General features: G+C 46.2%; 2 protein-coding genes across 3 annotated transcripts; both read left to right on the top strand.

Annotated features, from left to right (window-relative positions):
• Nucleotides 1-921: 921 nt before the first annotated feature.
• LOC120675141 (formin-like protein 14) lies at nt 922-1,881 on the top strand. Its single transcript, XM_039956223.1, has one exon. It carries the CDS (start codon nt 922-924, stop codon nt 1,879-1,881), a length of 960 nt encoding a protein of 319 aa, XP_039812157.1.
• Nucleotides 1,882-9,066: 7,185 nt separating this feature from the next.
• On the top strand, nt 9,067-13,036 carry LOC120676052 (BTB/POZ domain and ankyrin repeat-containing protein NPR5-like). 2 transcript variants are annotated; one of them, XM_039957270.1, is made up of 3 exons: nt 9,067-10,160; nt 11,305-12,335; nt 12,552-13,036. In XM_039957270.1, the coding sequence occupies exons 1-2, from the start codon at nt 9,621-9,623 to the stop codon at nt 12,298-12,300; spliced, it is 1,536 nt and encodes a 511-aa protein (XP_039813204.1). In that variant the 5' UTR covers nt 9,067-9,620; the 3' UTR covers nt 12,301-12,335; nt 12,552-13,036. The 2 variants fall into 2 exon arrangements, with proteins under 2 accessions (XP_039813204.1, XP_039813203.1); XM_039957269.1 differs by lacking the exon at nt 12,552-13,036 and having other exon boundaries at nt 11,305-12,416.
• The last annotated feature ends 3,318 nt before the right edge of the window (nt 13,037-16,354 follow it).

Here is a 16,354-nt window from a genome sequence, read left to right as displayed (position 1 = left end):
CGATTTTGGTTCTTGACAGGTGCAGGCGTGTGCCCACCGAATCTGACTGCGTTAATCATATCAGCGTAATGTTTTCTGCTGTTGCCTACGACTGGCCGGCGGTGCATGTGCCAGGAGTTAATTCTAAGGACGACCCTGCTGCTGCCTTCCTTTCTTTTCTTCAAAAAGTGGACACCGTTGCTTTCTGGACCATGAATATATCGTACTTACGGTCGGCGGGTAAATTCTCAATCTTATTGCTTAGTAGTGCCAGTTTTTCCGTTACCACACATCAGCGCTTTATATATATATAAGGTAATTAGGCGTATAGCCTGCGTATTTGCACGGCTAGTATTGAAAATTCAAAAATTCGCATGTCGTTATATTCTTTTAAAAGATTATATTATTTTTTACCATATATCACCGTGTTCATTATCGTAAATTATGTCTTATTATTAGTTAAAACAATTCAAATATGATCTACTATAATAACAATTTGATTTGTTGAGCTTTAACAATATTATGCATATAATTATTCTCATTTTCGTTTTATTTTGATTGATTGTTGTCAGTTTTGGTTTTACTTATACATAGCTAAATGGTATTTTATATTATTTTTTTATAATTGCATTGGTGGGTGATTTTTAATTAGGCACAGGGGTATTTTAGGCTAATTTTTATTTTAGTAAAATGCATTGGGGGTCCTTAAACTAATGAGGGTGTGTCAAATAGGTCCACGAACTCCGAAAATGCAGATTCGGCCCCCTAATCTATTTAAGTGTGTCACTGGAGGTCCAAACCCCCTTTGACCGGGTCTGACCGCCTACGTGGCCTGCCACGTCGGTTCTCCTCACTCCCAGCCTCCTCTCTCTCTCCCACCCGTCCCCTCCCCTGTTCCGGCCCCATCTCGCCTCCTCCGCCCCTGCTCCGTCGCGCGTGGGGATGGCCGCCGGGGAGGAGGATGGCCGGCGCGGAGAGGCGCCGAGGCCGCCGTCAAGCATTGCCCCTGCCACCGCCGTCCAGGGCCGCCCCGAGCGCCGTCGCCGCTGTCCCAAGCTGCCGGCGAGTGCGGCCCCCACCCTCGCCGTCCCGAGCCGCCGTCGAGCACCGCCCCCACCCCCGCCACCGCCGTCCCTGGCCGCCCCCGAGCACCGCCCCCGCTGTCTTGGGCCGCCAGCGAGCGCCGCCCCCGCCCTGTCCCGCGCCACCTGCTCTGCACCACCGCCGGCGGTCCCGCACACCACCCCAGCTCCCGCCAAGAGCTCCGCGCCGCCCCCACCGCTTGCTCTGCGCCCCGCCGGTGGATCCGCTTCGCTCCCGCTCCAGCTCGCAACTTGCTACTCGAGGAGCGAGGCCGGCGGAGCTCGAAGGGGGACGAGGCCGCCGCTGGCGGGAGAGGAGGGGCCCGCCTACGGCCGTTCCTCCCCGCCTCCTCCCACGCCCGGATGCCGCTGTGCGGCCGCCGACGCACACCGCGCGCACGGCGCCGCCGCGCGCGTGAGCCCGAGCTCCGCGCGCCCGACATCGACACCACTGGAGCAGGGGAAGGGCGAGCCGCCGTCGCCTCCGCACCGCCCGCGGCGCTCCGGCCGGCCTCCCGTGCGCGCACCTCTGCGGCCTGCCTCGCCGCCGCTTGGCCTGCAGCGCGCTCCGCCTGCCGTCGCGCTTGGCCACCGCGTGCTCCGCCCGTCACCGCGCTTGGCCCGCCGAGGCCGCTCGTCTCCGCCGCGCCGCACCGCGGTCGGCCAGCCGCGGCCGCTCCTCTCCGCTGCGCCGCACCGCGGTCGGCCCGCCACGGCCGCTCCTCTCCGCACGGCCGGCGCGGTAGGGAGGCCGGATCTCGCGCGGGCTCCACCGCTGCGGCCATGGTCTCCACCGTCGTGGCCGAGCTTGCCGGCATAGAGAAGAGGGAGGGAGGCGATGGGAAGGGAGGAGGGGAGCCGGCCGCCATGGCGCGCGCGCAGGCCGCCGAGCCACAAGGAGGGTCCGTCGTCCGTGCCGGCCGCCCGCTCCCCCGTCGCCGCGTTGCCTCGCTGCCCGGCGCCGGGAGGGGAGCGTAGCTGCCGGGGGCAGGGGCGGCGCCGCTGGAGGACGGCCGCAGGCCAGAACAGGGGAGGGGCGGGTGGGAGAGAGAGGAGGCTGGGAGTGAGGAGAACCGACGTGGCAGGCCACGTAGGCGGTCAGACCCGGTCAAAGGGGTTTTGGACCTCCAGTGACACACTTAAATAGATTAGGGGGCCGAATCTGCATTTTCGGAGTTCGTGGACCTACTTGACACACCCTCACTAGTTTAAGGACCCCCAGTGTATTTTACTCTTTTTATTTTAATGGCAGTGGTGGGTAATTTTTATTTTTCTATTTTTCTCCAATTAACGTGGGAATTTTTTGCCCTTGAGAGCGAACGTGGAGGCTCCGTTTGTTGGCCAAATAATAAGATAATAGATAGATTACCACACATCACCCTGTTTATTATTGTAAATTATGTTTTATTGTTGGTTAAAACAATTCAAATATGATCTACCTATAATAACAATTTGATTTGTTGAGCTTTAATAATACTATGCATATAATTATTCTTATTTTTGTTTTATTTTGATTGATTGTTGTCAGTTTCGATTTTACTTATACATAGCTAAATGCTATTTTATATTTAATTTTTCATAATGGCATTGGTGGGTGATTTTTAATTAGGCACAAGGGTATTTTAGTTTAATTTTTATTATAATGGCAGTTGTCGGTAATTTTTATTTTTCTATTTTTTCCGATTAACGTGGGAATTTCTATGCCTTGAAAGTGAACGTGGAGGCTCCGTTTGTTGGTCAAATAATAAGATAATAGATACTATAGAGCAGACGTCCAGAAAATCTTAAAAAATTGAACCCTCCAACATATTTTGCAATAGTTAAGTATTGATGTTGCAGCTATTGTTTTTTCTGCTTGTTTCACACTATATGTTACATGAAACAAAATGCTAACGTTGCGGCAGGACTTTTCTATACCAGAGTCGAACCATATAGTCATTTTTACACATTATTTTTCATGCTGCAAACTGTGATCGTGTTTCACTAAGTAATTTTAATGTTTTGTCAGAGCGTGCAATGGAAAATTTCTCTTCGGACGTCCGGACGCTAGCAGTGCCGATATATAAATAATGTAAGGCCATTATGATCCACATGAATGATTTTTCTTAACAAAATCACACTGCACGTTTCTATTGGTATAATACAAAAACAATACAATGAAAGAGAAATATAAAAAAATGACAAATAACTCAACCAGTTGGTTTATATTTATATTGATAATGATGGATGTTCCCTACTTGGTTCTAGTGCTCTCTTCACAATACAATTTGGTTCTGATATATTTTTAACTTAAAATTGTATAAATAAGAGCCCGATTATTTTGCATCCGGTTCTTAGATTATCTAGGCTAAAAGTTAGGATGATTTGAATTGACTTTTTTGGTGCAGGCACGGCTGGTAAGGGACTTTTCTCATTCTGAATGCTGCTTCCCGCCCGCCGTACGTGCAATGACTTTTTTTGGTCTAACAAAGAAGGGAGAAAACAAAACTAGAGCCTACTACATAGTACCTTTTTGCTGGTTCAGCGGCCGGCCGGCCCGGATGACTACAAGAAGCTGCGAACGGAGACAGGTTTTTTGCTGGCTCTGCTAAGCTGTGTTGACTCCAGTGCCTCACCTGCAGTTGAAGGTCATCTTTGTTGCGTGCAAGCATCGCCCATCTCTCGCACGCTTGCGTTGTAGTTGTAGCAGTATCCAGTACTCTGCCTGTTTTTATTCGCCCGCTGCAGGCATGCGAGTTTTATTTGGTATTGCAAGCAAAGGCGGCGAGTCGACTAACTACGACTGTTAGGTGCCAATTCCATGCATCCAGTTTCATATGGTTGACTAATTCAATTTAATAATAAAATTCCTACTAATTTGTTAAAAGATTACTAATTTGTTGCAGAGCTTAATTATTACTGTAAAAGCATATGTGGAAATAATTACGCGCCTTATATTATTATTAGTTATCCGGATGCTTCTCCAAGTAGTTGTAGGGTGGTGATCTGACAAGACAGTTTGAGTGGGAATAATGCCGTGTTTAGTTCCACGCGCAAAAAATTTTGGGTTGGAATTTTGTTAATTTGAAATACTAAATGAAATCTATTTATAAAACTTTTTGCACAGATGGGTTGTAAATCGCGAGACGAATCTAATGATGCTAATTAATCCATGATTAATCAATAATTAGCAGATAGTTACTGTAGCATCGATGTTGCAAATCATGGATTAGGTAGGCTCATTAGATTCGTCTCGCGATTTACAGCCCATCCATGCAAAAAGTTTTGTAAATAGACTTCATTTAGTACTCCATGCATGTATCGAAACATTCAATGTGATGTTTTTTTTTTGCGTTTACGGAGTTTACGGGGTGTGATCTAAACAGGGCCTAATTAGGCTGAGATGACGTTGATGCACTGCACCAACGTCTTTATTTTCTACTGGCCGTGCTGTTTGGTTTTGAAACGTAAGAATGTCTCAGGAAGTATATTATATTCATTTCAAATCCAGCAGGAATACTTCAAACAAATCACACGTAACAAATTAAATAGGGGCTGGCTAGCAAGGCTACTCTCTAATGGTGAAACCTATTTAAGACTTTATTAAGCTAAGCAAGGTGGGTAATGTTAGTTATTTTAATAATTTGGTTATCCTACCCATAATGTTTATAGTTTCGTAAAGCATGACACACGCGCACCCACGCACCAGTGATATCTTTAGAAATTTAGTTATTTATGATGTTCCAAATTAAAGGAAGTGCTTCCAATGGGATAGCAAAATGATATTTAGATAAGATATCTAACATTTGTTTGGGGTGAGTGCTAAATGAAAATTAGGATTAGCAAACAAATTATGTTTTGGATGCTAGCTTCAAACAACCATGCATGTTCATTGTTAGTTCCATACAACTTTTGAGTTCGATAAGGTTTCAGGGTAATCTTCACACGTGGCTGTGTTTTGACCTTCAGTGGATATCCAAAGAAAAATTTATACAGGAGGAATTCTCAAAAATCTGCCCCTATTTATCCTAAAGCAACAACTAAAGAACAAACAAAAAAGACTCCGGCACCACCAATATCTTTCATATATACTTTATGGCATGGTGAGGGCACTCAGGTTGAGAAAAAACCTGGTGATTCAAAGTTTTGGTCAGGGCTTATGTTAGTTATAAAAGATTTTCTTTTAAGGTATATAATGGGAAACAAATCAGACTTTGGGAAGACAAGTGGTTGGGGAACTCGGCCCTTAAAGATCAATATCTCAATTTGTTCAATCTGGTTCATCGCAAGCATGCTACAGTCATACTGTGCTTAATGGAGACCCTTTGAATGTCTCATTTAGGAGACACCTTACAAGAAATAACCTGAGGGACTGGATGGATTTGGGACATCGTGTTGCTAACATCCAGTTGGGAGATAATAAGGATATTAGAATCTGGCAACTTCACAAAAGTGGCCAATTTCAATTCGTTCTGTGTACTCAACTCTATTAAGCGTTCGAGTTCTACACATAAACAAGCCGTATGGAAATTGAAAATTCCTTTGAAGTAAAATATTTATTTGGCTACTCCACTGTGGGGTTATCCTAACAAAGGATAGTTTAGCCAAGCACAATTAGAAGGGGAGCAAACAATGTTGTTTTTGCATGAATGATGAAACTATTGTGCATCTCTTCTTCGAGTGTCATATGGCTAGGTTACTTTGGAGGATAATTTTCATCACATTCGACCTTACAAAACCTAATAATATTGTGCATTTATTCGGGTCTTGGCTGCAGAGTTTCATGTGGGAAAAGAAAAAAGTTATATTCACGGGCTTATGTGCGCTTCTCTGGTCAATCTGGTTATTTAGAAATTGTGTAGTTTTTCATAATACTCAAAAACAAATTGTTCTCCAGATCCTTTTCAGGGCCACTCATCTTACCAGAACATGGGCGATTTTGCAAAAGGAGTAGGACAGAGGCTTGATTGCAGATGCATGCCGCGCCTTGGAAGTGACGGCGATGGACATTTTTGCGCGGAACGGGTGACAGTTTAGTAATAGGCTTTGTGGCTTGTAATTTGCTTCATGTTTATCTCTCAAAGTTTGTAATAAGGGCCGGATATATCGCTTTCATATAGAGGCTGGGATATTGTTCAATATTCCTTTATCTAAAAAAATGACATGGTGAGGGTTTAGAGATGGTGTGGCATTGCGTGAGTTCAGATCAGTGGAAGTTTCATGGTTTGTGCTTAATAATCACGCCAGAGTTTTAAAAGGACAAGTTTTATATACTCCACGGAATCTATTGTCCAGATTTGTTACTCTAGAGTTTCTTTGAAATAACCAACCACGTACAGCTACCCAACAACTAACTCCAACAAGATTGATTGGTGAATAGTTTAGCACATAAATATATCATCATGCAGAGAATGTAGTTTTAAGATGCTATAATCAGCATGCCAACTTATATAACTTAGTTATCATAATGGTGTTTGTATTTACTAATTAGCTAGCCACTCAAGTAACTTCTTATATTCCCTTAATATACATCAGGCTTGGCTTCTAGACTTATAACTTAATTTTTTATTTCAAGGAAGTCAGCAGGGGAACCCCCTACATTTTTTTCTAACTCAAATATTAAACCTACTAATTAGAAAACAAAGTAGAACCATGCCAATATTATTGTGAATCTATGAATGGATTATGACACGGTTACTTATAATGTTGTTGTGGTTGCTAGCGACCCCACGCTTTCAATTGTTTCAATCAGTAGCCAAGCAACCATGCATATGTGATGCTTGTCAGTAGCTATTGATGGGAGTGTTCTCGATCGGTTATTTCTCCACGTATTCTTTATCTCTAAAGAGCAATCTGCCGGAACTATATTAATTGTAGCGATCAAAGAATATACTCGATCACACGTCATGCCGTTATCTGTACCTTTTCATATCTCATCCAATCTTAGTGAAAGAATGAAAAAGGGGAGAGAAAAAGAAAGAAAAGAAAATGATAGAACTAAAAGTCAATAAGGCAACATAAAGAACATCTATGTAGCTTTTGCAACTGATGAATCTTTATTATAAACCAAAAGAGGTAATAATTAACAAAGATCTCTTCCTAATACTTTATGCTTGGCTAATAATGCTTGGGATCATTTGGCCGGGCTATTATCAAACACATGGCCGGTGAGGAATCTTGTCCATTTAGCTAGTCAACAGAAAGAATCATATATATAGCAGCAAGCGTATGTGTATATATACAACAATATCCGTCCCCTGCATCATACACATACACACCTATCTGAAATTCTGAATAGATAGATAGATGCTGTCTTCCTTGTCATGTTGCACGGAACGGAAGGTAATAAAGGGCCGGGCATGCCTGGGCCGATACGCCACTTGGAAGCTTTGGAGCCGGGCATTCTTTTTTGGGAAGCTAGGTGGGACGCAATTATCACCAAATCATTTTATTGGCAGCGCGTCACTCTTTCGCCCATATTTTTCTACCTAGTAATTTGACTTACTACATAAACTCTAATAATATATATATTGTCCCCTGTACTACTTTCTACCTAGTTAGGAATCATGCATTGTGATGTATCACCCACTAGCTAGCAATAACTTGTCCACCGGCTTTCCCAGTTTTTTTTTTTTGCAATATAATAGCTAGCCACACAATATACATGCATGTGTCGTAGCTTGAGCCATGCATATATGCATAAAAATAGTCAGTTTCGTGTTTCTTCTAAGCAAGGATGACTGTCCGATCCCTAGTATTATGTAGCATTATTAGCGTCACGTGCGAGATCTATCCAACCATCATCGTATTCGGGGGCTCAATCACATCACCTGGCACCTGCAGAAGGCTCATCATCTAGTAAGGTCTCGGAAAAGAAAGGAGCCGAGGGGCGTCGCCGCCACCGCCACCGTTTGCGGGCCCGTTCCCTCGCCTCCGGCCTCGTTGCCGGTGGTGACGAGGAGCGGGGTCCGTTTTTTCAACAGATCGCTTGTTTTTGTATGGTTTTAGTCGAGTCCATCTAGGTTTAGGGTTTGCTCGCCGTCGATGTTCGGCGGTGGAATTAGGTTTTGCCGGAGGAGTGTGGCTCCTCTGCGGCTTGCTTTTCCTGCCGATGCCGGTGATGCGGAAGCGACGGCGGCGCAGCGGAATAATTTCTCCCAGCCTCTTCCGTTCTCCGATGACGTTCTACTCCGACGTCAACGGAGAGACTGGGGAGACCTGTCCAGGAGTCGAGGGCCGGCGCATCGTCGTCTTCTTCAAGTGATGATGTTGTTGACCCTGTTAATATCGAGAAAGATGGTCTTTGGTGAAAATCTGAGCTTTGCTCGGGTTGCCGGCAGTGGAATCGAAGGATGCGTCGTGGGCACGCGAGTTGGCCGATGTGTCTGGGAGGCAGTGTACTTGGCTGATTCGCCTAAAAGTAAGTCCTCCTCTGCGGCCTCCACCTTGTGGAGATTGGTTCTGGTGCCCGACAACGTGTGGGAAGCGGTTTCAACGGCGGTGACGAACGGATCTCTGAAGGTTTCGAGAAAGATGAACAGGAGCTTTGAACTTCTTTGTAATTTTCCTTTTCTTTGGGGTCTTGTTTGTGAAAGAGTCGGTATAATGCGCTAAGATCAATACATTTTCCTTCTAAAAAAGAGTATTATGTAGCATTAATTAAGGAAAATAAATTTGGAAACAAAACGCACATCATGACTTTGTTTCCAATTTAATATAGCTACAACTGAAAAATAAAATAAACTGTGTACGGGAGCAGATAGTTCAATCACACGCTCGTACTTGATTTATGACTTTCACCGGTCAAAAAACTGTCAAAGTAAGCAACTCTCTTAATTTCTTCACACGCTACTGAATTGTAGACATGTACATGATTTGTTTGCGCATGCAGGTAGGGTACGGTTACTCTCTCACTCTCTCTCCTCTCCTCTCCTCTCTCTCCTGACGACATGCATTTTTAAACGCACCATACTAGTAGCAATTATTTATGCCCCCGGGCGGGCAGGACAGCCACCCACTCTGCCCTCCTTCCTCCATACATACACCTCAAACCCCTCCCTGCGAGACAGCCTCCAAAAAAATCTCGAGCACAAAGAGTAACAGTAGCCCCAGTCCACCTCTAGCTCTTCTAGAGAGAGAAAAAGGAAGGGACAATAACTCGAGAGGGAGAAAGAGGAGAGAGAGAGACAGAGAGAGGAACAGGTGGTGGTGAAGAGAGGAGAGGAGAGGAGACGTGGTCACAGACAGAAGAGAAGATCAAAAGAGATCGAGAGATGCAGCGCGAGTTCGAGCTGCTACAGCAGGAGCACAGCCAAGAAAGCAGCAGCAGCAACCGCTTCCACTACCCCTCCCCCTGACTCTCTCAGCCTGTGCGGGCGGCTCAGTCCAAGCAAGCTCAGGAGCGAGACCGCAGCAAAGCAGGCTGTGCTCCGTCCGTGCTGGCCTCCCTCTCTCCCCTCCCCTCCGATCCGCCGTCTAATTCGGCAGCTCCGATCCACCACCCTAGCTAGCAGCGACTTAAGGCCGCTAGGGGACGGATCAGGAGATCGGCGCGGCCGGGCCACGGGGCGGCGGCCGGCCATGGAGGACACCCTCAAGTCGCTGTCCATGGACTACCTCAACCTGCTCATCAACGGGCAGGCCTTCAGCGACGTCACGTTCAACGTCGAGGGCCGCCTCGTGCACGCGCACCGCTGCATCCTCGCCGCGCGCAGCCTCTTCTTCCGCAAGTTCTTCTGCGGCGCCGCCGCCGCCGCCGACCAGGCCGCCGCGCCCGGGCCCGGCGCGCTGCTGCTGGACCACCTCAGCCCGCGCTCGCCTTCCGGCGCCTCGGCGTCCTCCCCGCGCGGCGCGGGCGCCTCCACGGCAGCGGCGGCGGCGGCGGCCGCGCCGGGCGCCGTGATACCCGTGAACTCGGTGACCTACGAGGTGTTCCTGCTGCTGCTCCAGTTCCTGTACAGCGGGCAGGTGTCCCTGGTGCCGCAGAAGGGGGAGCCCCGGCCGGGCTGCGGCGAGCGCGGGTGCTGGCACACCCACTGTGCCGCTGCCGTCGACCTCGCGCTCGACACCCTCGCCGCCGCCCGCTCCTTCGGCGTCGAGGAGCTCGCCCTCCTCACCCAGGTAATTGTTGTCTTAACCGTCTCGCTCGTCTAACGAATCACCTTCTTGGTTTCTTCTTCATTGTTTCTGTTGCTCTTGAAATAGATGTACTAGAAAAAAGAGAAAAATTTTCTTCTTGCCGCGCGCCTTCTCTTTTTCGGCACTGCTTGCTGGGGAATTGAGGATTGCGGGGATCAAGATGCGAGTTGGGGTTGGTTATGTTGGGATTGGCGAGCATTCTGCAGCATTGATTTGATCTCGATCTGTACCCCTGCTTCCGCTCCGCCCTTTTTAAATGAAGTGAAGGATGATGAGTAGCCGCAGCACCAGCAGCAGCTGCTAGCTGCAGCAGGCAGGCAGTGGTCATCGTCGCCGTCGCCGCCAGCCTGCGCACGCGTGCGTACCTACGCTTACTGCTTTCTTTCTCTCTTTGTCCATCCATCTTTCTGTCCGTCCGTCCGTCGGCCTGCTGCTGCAGCGCTCGCATCCTTTCGTCCTCCCTGCTCGCTTGCTTTCTCCTTTCATCGCACCTAGGGTTCGTTACACGGAAATTTATCTTTTCCTTTCCACGCCACTGTTGCCGCATCGCAGCGCCCTCCCATGTTCTTCTTTGGGAGTATTTCTCTCCGACGAATGCCATTGCTCGCTGCCGCACTTATCTCCCCATCTTCCTCTCTCCTTTATGGTCACTCACTGTTGCTAAAATGTTAAGCAAGCTGCACAGATCGACAGAGATGGCTTTCCGTCATGCAAACTGTGCAATTAGTATTCCTGTCAGGAAAGGAAAGATCCCTGTTTTCCCCACTGATTTGCAATTTTTGTCTAGGGTTTCGTCATGCTGGGTCTCAAATACCTAGTGTTGTTTGTTTAATTCCTCTGGTTTCCCCCAAAACTTTGCTCCCCAATCAGCACCATGATGCTCCCATACTGTGGCACCCCTTCTCTATATTTTATGCACAGGGCCAATCCACTATGGTAGCTTATCCGATTCTCTCAGCCAGGGCCCAGGGCCAGCTCTCTCTTTCTCCCTCTCCCCTTTATATTCCATTCCATCCACCGCATGCATGCTGTGCTCCATGCCTTTGTGCTTTTGCAATGCGCTACTTACAAGTCACAGTCACAGTGAAAGCCAGCAAGGTCACACTGAAAATTTTGGTTGTTGCAGAAGCAGCTGGCCGGGATGGTGGAGAAGGCGTCGATCGAGGACGTGATGAAGGTGCTCATGGCGTCGCGGAAGCAGGACCTGCACCAGCTCTGGACCACCTGCTCTCACCTCGTCGCCAAGTCCGGCCTCCCGCCGGAGGTGCTCGCCAAGCACCTGCCAATCGACGTCGTCGCCAAGATCGACGAGCTCCGCCTTAAGTCCTCGATGTCCCGCCGCTCGCCGTTCCTGGCGCACCACCATCCGAACCACCCGGCGGCGGGCATCGAGACCTCGTCCGCGGGGGAGTTCGACGACCACCACAAGATCCGCCGCATGCGCCGCGCCCTCGACTCGTCCGACGTCGAGCTCGTCAAGCTCATGGTCATGGGCGAGGGGCTCAACCTCGACGAGGCGCTGGCGCTTCACTACGCCGTGGAGAACTGCAGCCGGGAGGTCGTCAAGGCGCTGCTGGAGCTCGGCGCCGCCGACGTGAACCACCCGGCCGGGCCCGCCGGGAAGACGCCGCTGCACGTCGCGGCCGAGATGGTGTGCCCCGACATGGTCGCTGTGCTGCTCGACCACCACGCCGACCCTAACGTGCGCACCGTGGAGGGCGTGACGCCACTCGACATCCTCCGCACGCTCACCTCCGATTTCCTGTTCAAGGGCGCCGTGCCGGGGCTCGCGCACATCGAGCCCAACAAGCTCCGGCTGTGCCTCGAGCTCGTGCAGTCGGCGGCCATGGTCATGTCCCGGGAGGACGCGCACACTGCGGCCGCGGCGGTCAATGCCGCGCCCATGTACAGAGAGCCTTCCGGGGGCGCCGGCCCCGTGTACAATGCGAGCGGCACCAACTCGAGCATGGTGAATCTGAGCTTGGACAACAGGATGGTGTATCTGAACCTAGGGATGGATGCGCAGTTCGGCAAGATGAGCGACGGCGGCGGCGGCGATGACGGCGGGAGCAGAGGGCAAGGAGGCCCGTCTTCTTTGTTTTCCCCGCATGGCTACCATTGACAAGCCGGAGCGAGCGGCTGCTCTACTATCTCCTTGTAAGCTTAGAACTAATTAATTACATGTTATTCATATCCACATTAATTACAGGAGATGATGAGAATCCTTTTGCTGCCATATATATATATATATATCATCCTCTCATCTGACTCTTGGTAGAGATTAATTAATATATTAGAGAGGGACGTTCATGCAAATGATACATCACAAGAGTATCTTGGTGGGCTACTAATCTTAATTTTGGTGTCTTGTAGTTGAGGGGTGCTGTTTTGGAAATTTAAGAGGTGTCAAGAGGTAAAACAGTTTTTGTTTGTTGGTGGGTCATGTAGTGCATTGGTAATGCATAGACAAGCAAGAAAGCTAGAACTTGACCTTGCAGTATCTTAATCTTTCTCAACCATATATCTTCCAATTCAATCCTTTAATTAAAAGGCACACAAGAGTGACCGATCCATTCAATCTTCATGTATGTATGACCTCCAGGCCCATTTATAAAATATTTTCTTTTTTCTAATAAGAGCCATCCATGCACATATAAAAATTGCAACATTTTAGCCAATAATGTAAAAGATCGTGAGTTCGTGACAATAATCTTTAGTACTGTGTTCATTTAACCAAATCAATGTACATGTAATAAAGTACTTTTTTGTGTGTGTCTGTTTCCTGTAAATGAGTGAACATGCATGTAAAGTAAAGGAAGCTTTTAATGACAGGCCGGAAATGTCATTGCTGCTTTCAACTGTTTGTAGTGTGTTGTCTTTTGGAGTTATTTGCGGCTGAAATATTTTTTCGAGTATTTGGCGCGATGGGCTCTACTAGCTAGCTAGAGAGCCGGGGCCGGGCCGGGGGTACACACACAAACACAAGCATGTGGGGGATATGAAGAGGGAGACAACCAGAATCTAACTTGAGCTGTGAATGATGGAAGCGATCGATGCCGGTCAATGCTTTAACCTCGCAACCCCTCCCCGTTTGTTCTTATTGCAATTCCGGTCTCCTTCCATGCATGTTGCCACTTGCAATTTATAACCAGTTTGAAACAGAGATCTCTACTGGATGATGGAGACTTTTTCCATTTTCTTGTCATTCTTTTTTTCTCCCTTGCTTCTATTTATCTTTTGTTCATCTTGGTCTTGCTTAATTAATTTCCTCCGTTCATGGAGGTTTCAGCATATGGTTTCTGACAACTTTTAAGCCTTCTTACTAATTAAGCTTATTTTTAGATGACTGATCGAATGAAATTATTTCAGCTAGCTAGCAGAGGTGCTGTGTTTCCCCTCTTTTGCGCCATCTCTCCTTGATCAACAGTGCATGACTATTGCATGTATTGATTATAGAGACTCGGAGCCCTGTTTAGTTTCCACCCCATAAATCTCGGAAACACAAAAAAACCGTCACATTCACTTCATTCGGCTGTTGGCTCCAGCTCCAGTCCAACAGTATTTTTTTTCACACTACTCCAACCACCAGCTCCAGTCAGCCCAACAATATTTTTCTCTCACACCATTCCAACTCCAGCCTCTAGCTCCAGACTGCCGAATGCGGTGATTGAATGTTTCGACACATGCATGGAGTACTAAATGAAATTTTTTTGCATAGATGGACTGTAAATCGCGAGACGAATCTAATGAGCTTACTTAATCCATGATTTGCAACAGTGATGCTACAGTAATCATTCGCTAATTATTAATTAATTATGGATTAATTAGTATCATTAGATTCGTCTCGCGATTTACAACCAATTTATGCAAAAGGTTTTGTAAATAGACTTTATTTACTACTTTAAATTAATAAGATTTCAAAAAAAAAAATTTACGCTCCAACTAAACAAAGCCTGTATTACTTATCTCTCTCCGGCCTACCCGGCCGGCCCCTTGCTGCTGTTTCTCTCTCTAGTGGCTGGTGGCTAGTGCAGCGCTGCTACTAGCTTTCCATGAGACATGCATGGCCTATCTATCTTTATGGCCCAATAGTGCCTGGGCTCACACGCTGCCAGGAAAAATAGTGGGGTTTGCACAGCTGTGGACAAACGGATCCCTTGTCTTGCATGTTGTATGAGTGCAACACTGAGGGTGACTACACGACGCGCGCGCACACACCATGCGTCCGTGCTGCATTATATTCTACCTACATGTACACCTCCCTTTCTCTCTCCACACAGGCCTCTTCTCTTTCTCTCTCCCTCTGATCTATCTCCTACCTCTCTCCACATATGAGCACATTGTTAATTCCAAACAGATCAGAGCTCCCCCAGGCCTGTTGTTCCTGTATATATGGCCTCGTCTCTTTAATTTGGCTCCCGCCACACCTTTACTTTCCATTTGTGTTACTGGTTTGTCTTGCAATGCAAAAGCTCTGCAGCTGATCTCTGTCTCTCACTGTTACTTGGTTCTGTGGCGAGCCAGGTAAGTTTATTTTGCATGTGTGTTTGACTCCCTCGCTCTTGCATCCTCCAGAAATTAACAATTTATTTAGACCAAGTGATGTTAGGTGTGCATATTGGTACGTTGTATATATATGATGCTACACACACACACACACACACACACATATATATATATATATATATATATATATATATATATATATATATATATATATATATATATATATATATCCCTGCCTACTGTATAATGTTGATCAGTTAAGATCTGTGCTTTGTGTACTAATAATGCGTGAATAAATAAGCCCATTGGCATGTGCATAGGTTCACAAATAAAATGAGATCAATTCATAGTAACACCACTATTTTAATTTGTATCGTAGCAGCTTGCTGCTAGATATAAGATAGCACAAGGGGGGGGGGGCTATCATCATCAACTAAGATAGTGTGATGTAGCATCTGCGACAAAAGGATTGTCTTGGTTATTACCTTTCTTAACTTAAACTTGTTTTGTGCTTTTCCTTATTTTGGACTTTCTATTGGCTCATTGTGTGATTTGTCTGCATTTGAGAACAGACTACTTTGTTTCTTTGCTATAGATATTGTAGGTTTGCAGTCCATATCTGGTGACTTGTGAGGTTATACAACAATTTTCTAAGCTCAACTTGTATGTGAGTTGCACAACTGACTTGAACATTTTATTTTATATATGTTTATCTGAAGATACTACTGTATGACATGATCGTCTTAGATGTGGTGTGGATGCTGTTCAAAGCAAATATCAAAATGTTAACCTGAAACGAAACAAACAAATGTGATTAGTTAGTACAAAAAATAGAAAAATAGTTTATTTGTATGACTTGTGTATTTGTTATTCTACCTTTGGGAATTATACTATTCACTACATTTTTTATGTCAAAATCATGCATTTCCTATAAACTACTGTCACCCAACGTTAATCCATTGATTTTACAAGCCAGGCATTTCATCAACTCAAAATAATGTTGACATGTATTATGGATGTACCCCATAAGTGTGTGATTACTAAGTATTTATTGCTTTTTAGTGTGTTATGATCATATGTTGGCAGATATAATATCATTTGGTCTTATAGATATATCATGTTAATATAACATGTCTACCATATTAGTCCTTCAGCCCACATGGTCTTTCAATATGATTGGAAAACATAGGGATAATAGAGCTTCTTGAAATATCTATTATTCAGGTTTACATATGATTGACGTGTGTATTTGCACACATTTCATTACTGTGTTCCCTATTGAATATGACTAGTTTCTTTAAAAAAAAGTATTTTATGTGTGTGTGTGCCCGTCCATAGCGTATTATCTTCAATTCTTTATATTTTAGTTTCGTATACAGAATACACTAGTAATTGGGGAGGGGAGGGGACTAATAAACCTACAAGAAAATGTTACTTCAAGTAATTTATCGTAACATTATAAAATAAGAAATTTAAAAGCAGGCATGAAGGCATGAGTTTCCATTTTAAAAAAATGAAGGCATGGGTTTGTTTTCATAATTGGTGATTTATATATAAGGAAGCGTGGAGATACTTGGCACTACTACAAAACATGCCTTTATTCCAGGCCATTTATCCCGGCAGCCTTTGGGCCCGAGACAATAGGTGGCTTTTGTCCCGAGTCCAACGGC

This window comes from Panicum virgatum, chromosome 5N, assembly GCF_016808335.1.
Source record: "Panicum virgatum strain AP13 chromosome 5N, P.virgatum_v5, whole genome shotgun sequence".
Lineage (NCBI taxonomy): Eukaryota > Viridiplantae > Streptophyta > Magnoliopsida > Poales > Poaceae > Panicum > Panicum virgatum.
Note: the sequence above shows the minus strand (reverse complement) of the source record. Positions and strands in the feature narration are given on the sequence as shown.

What these genes read in the sequence shown, in the direction of transcription:
- LOC120675141 (XM_039956223.1), top strand. Translation starts at nt 922, where the DNA reads ATGGCCGCCGGGGAGGAGGATGGCCGGCGCGGAGAGGCGCCGAGGCCG.
- LOC120676052 (XM_039957270.1), top strand. Translation starts at nt 9,621, where the DNA reads ATGGAGGACACCCTCAAGTCGCTGTCCATGGACTACCTCAACCTGCTC. An exon ending in AGCTCGCCCTCCTCACCCAG is followed by an intron (nt 10,161 to 11,304) that starts GTAATTGTTGTC and finishes TGGTTGTTGCAG; the next exon opens with AAGCAGCTGGCCGGGATGGT.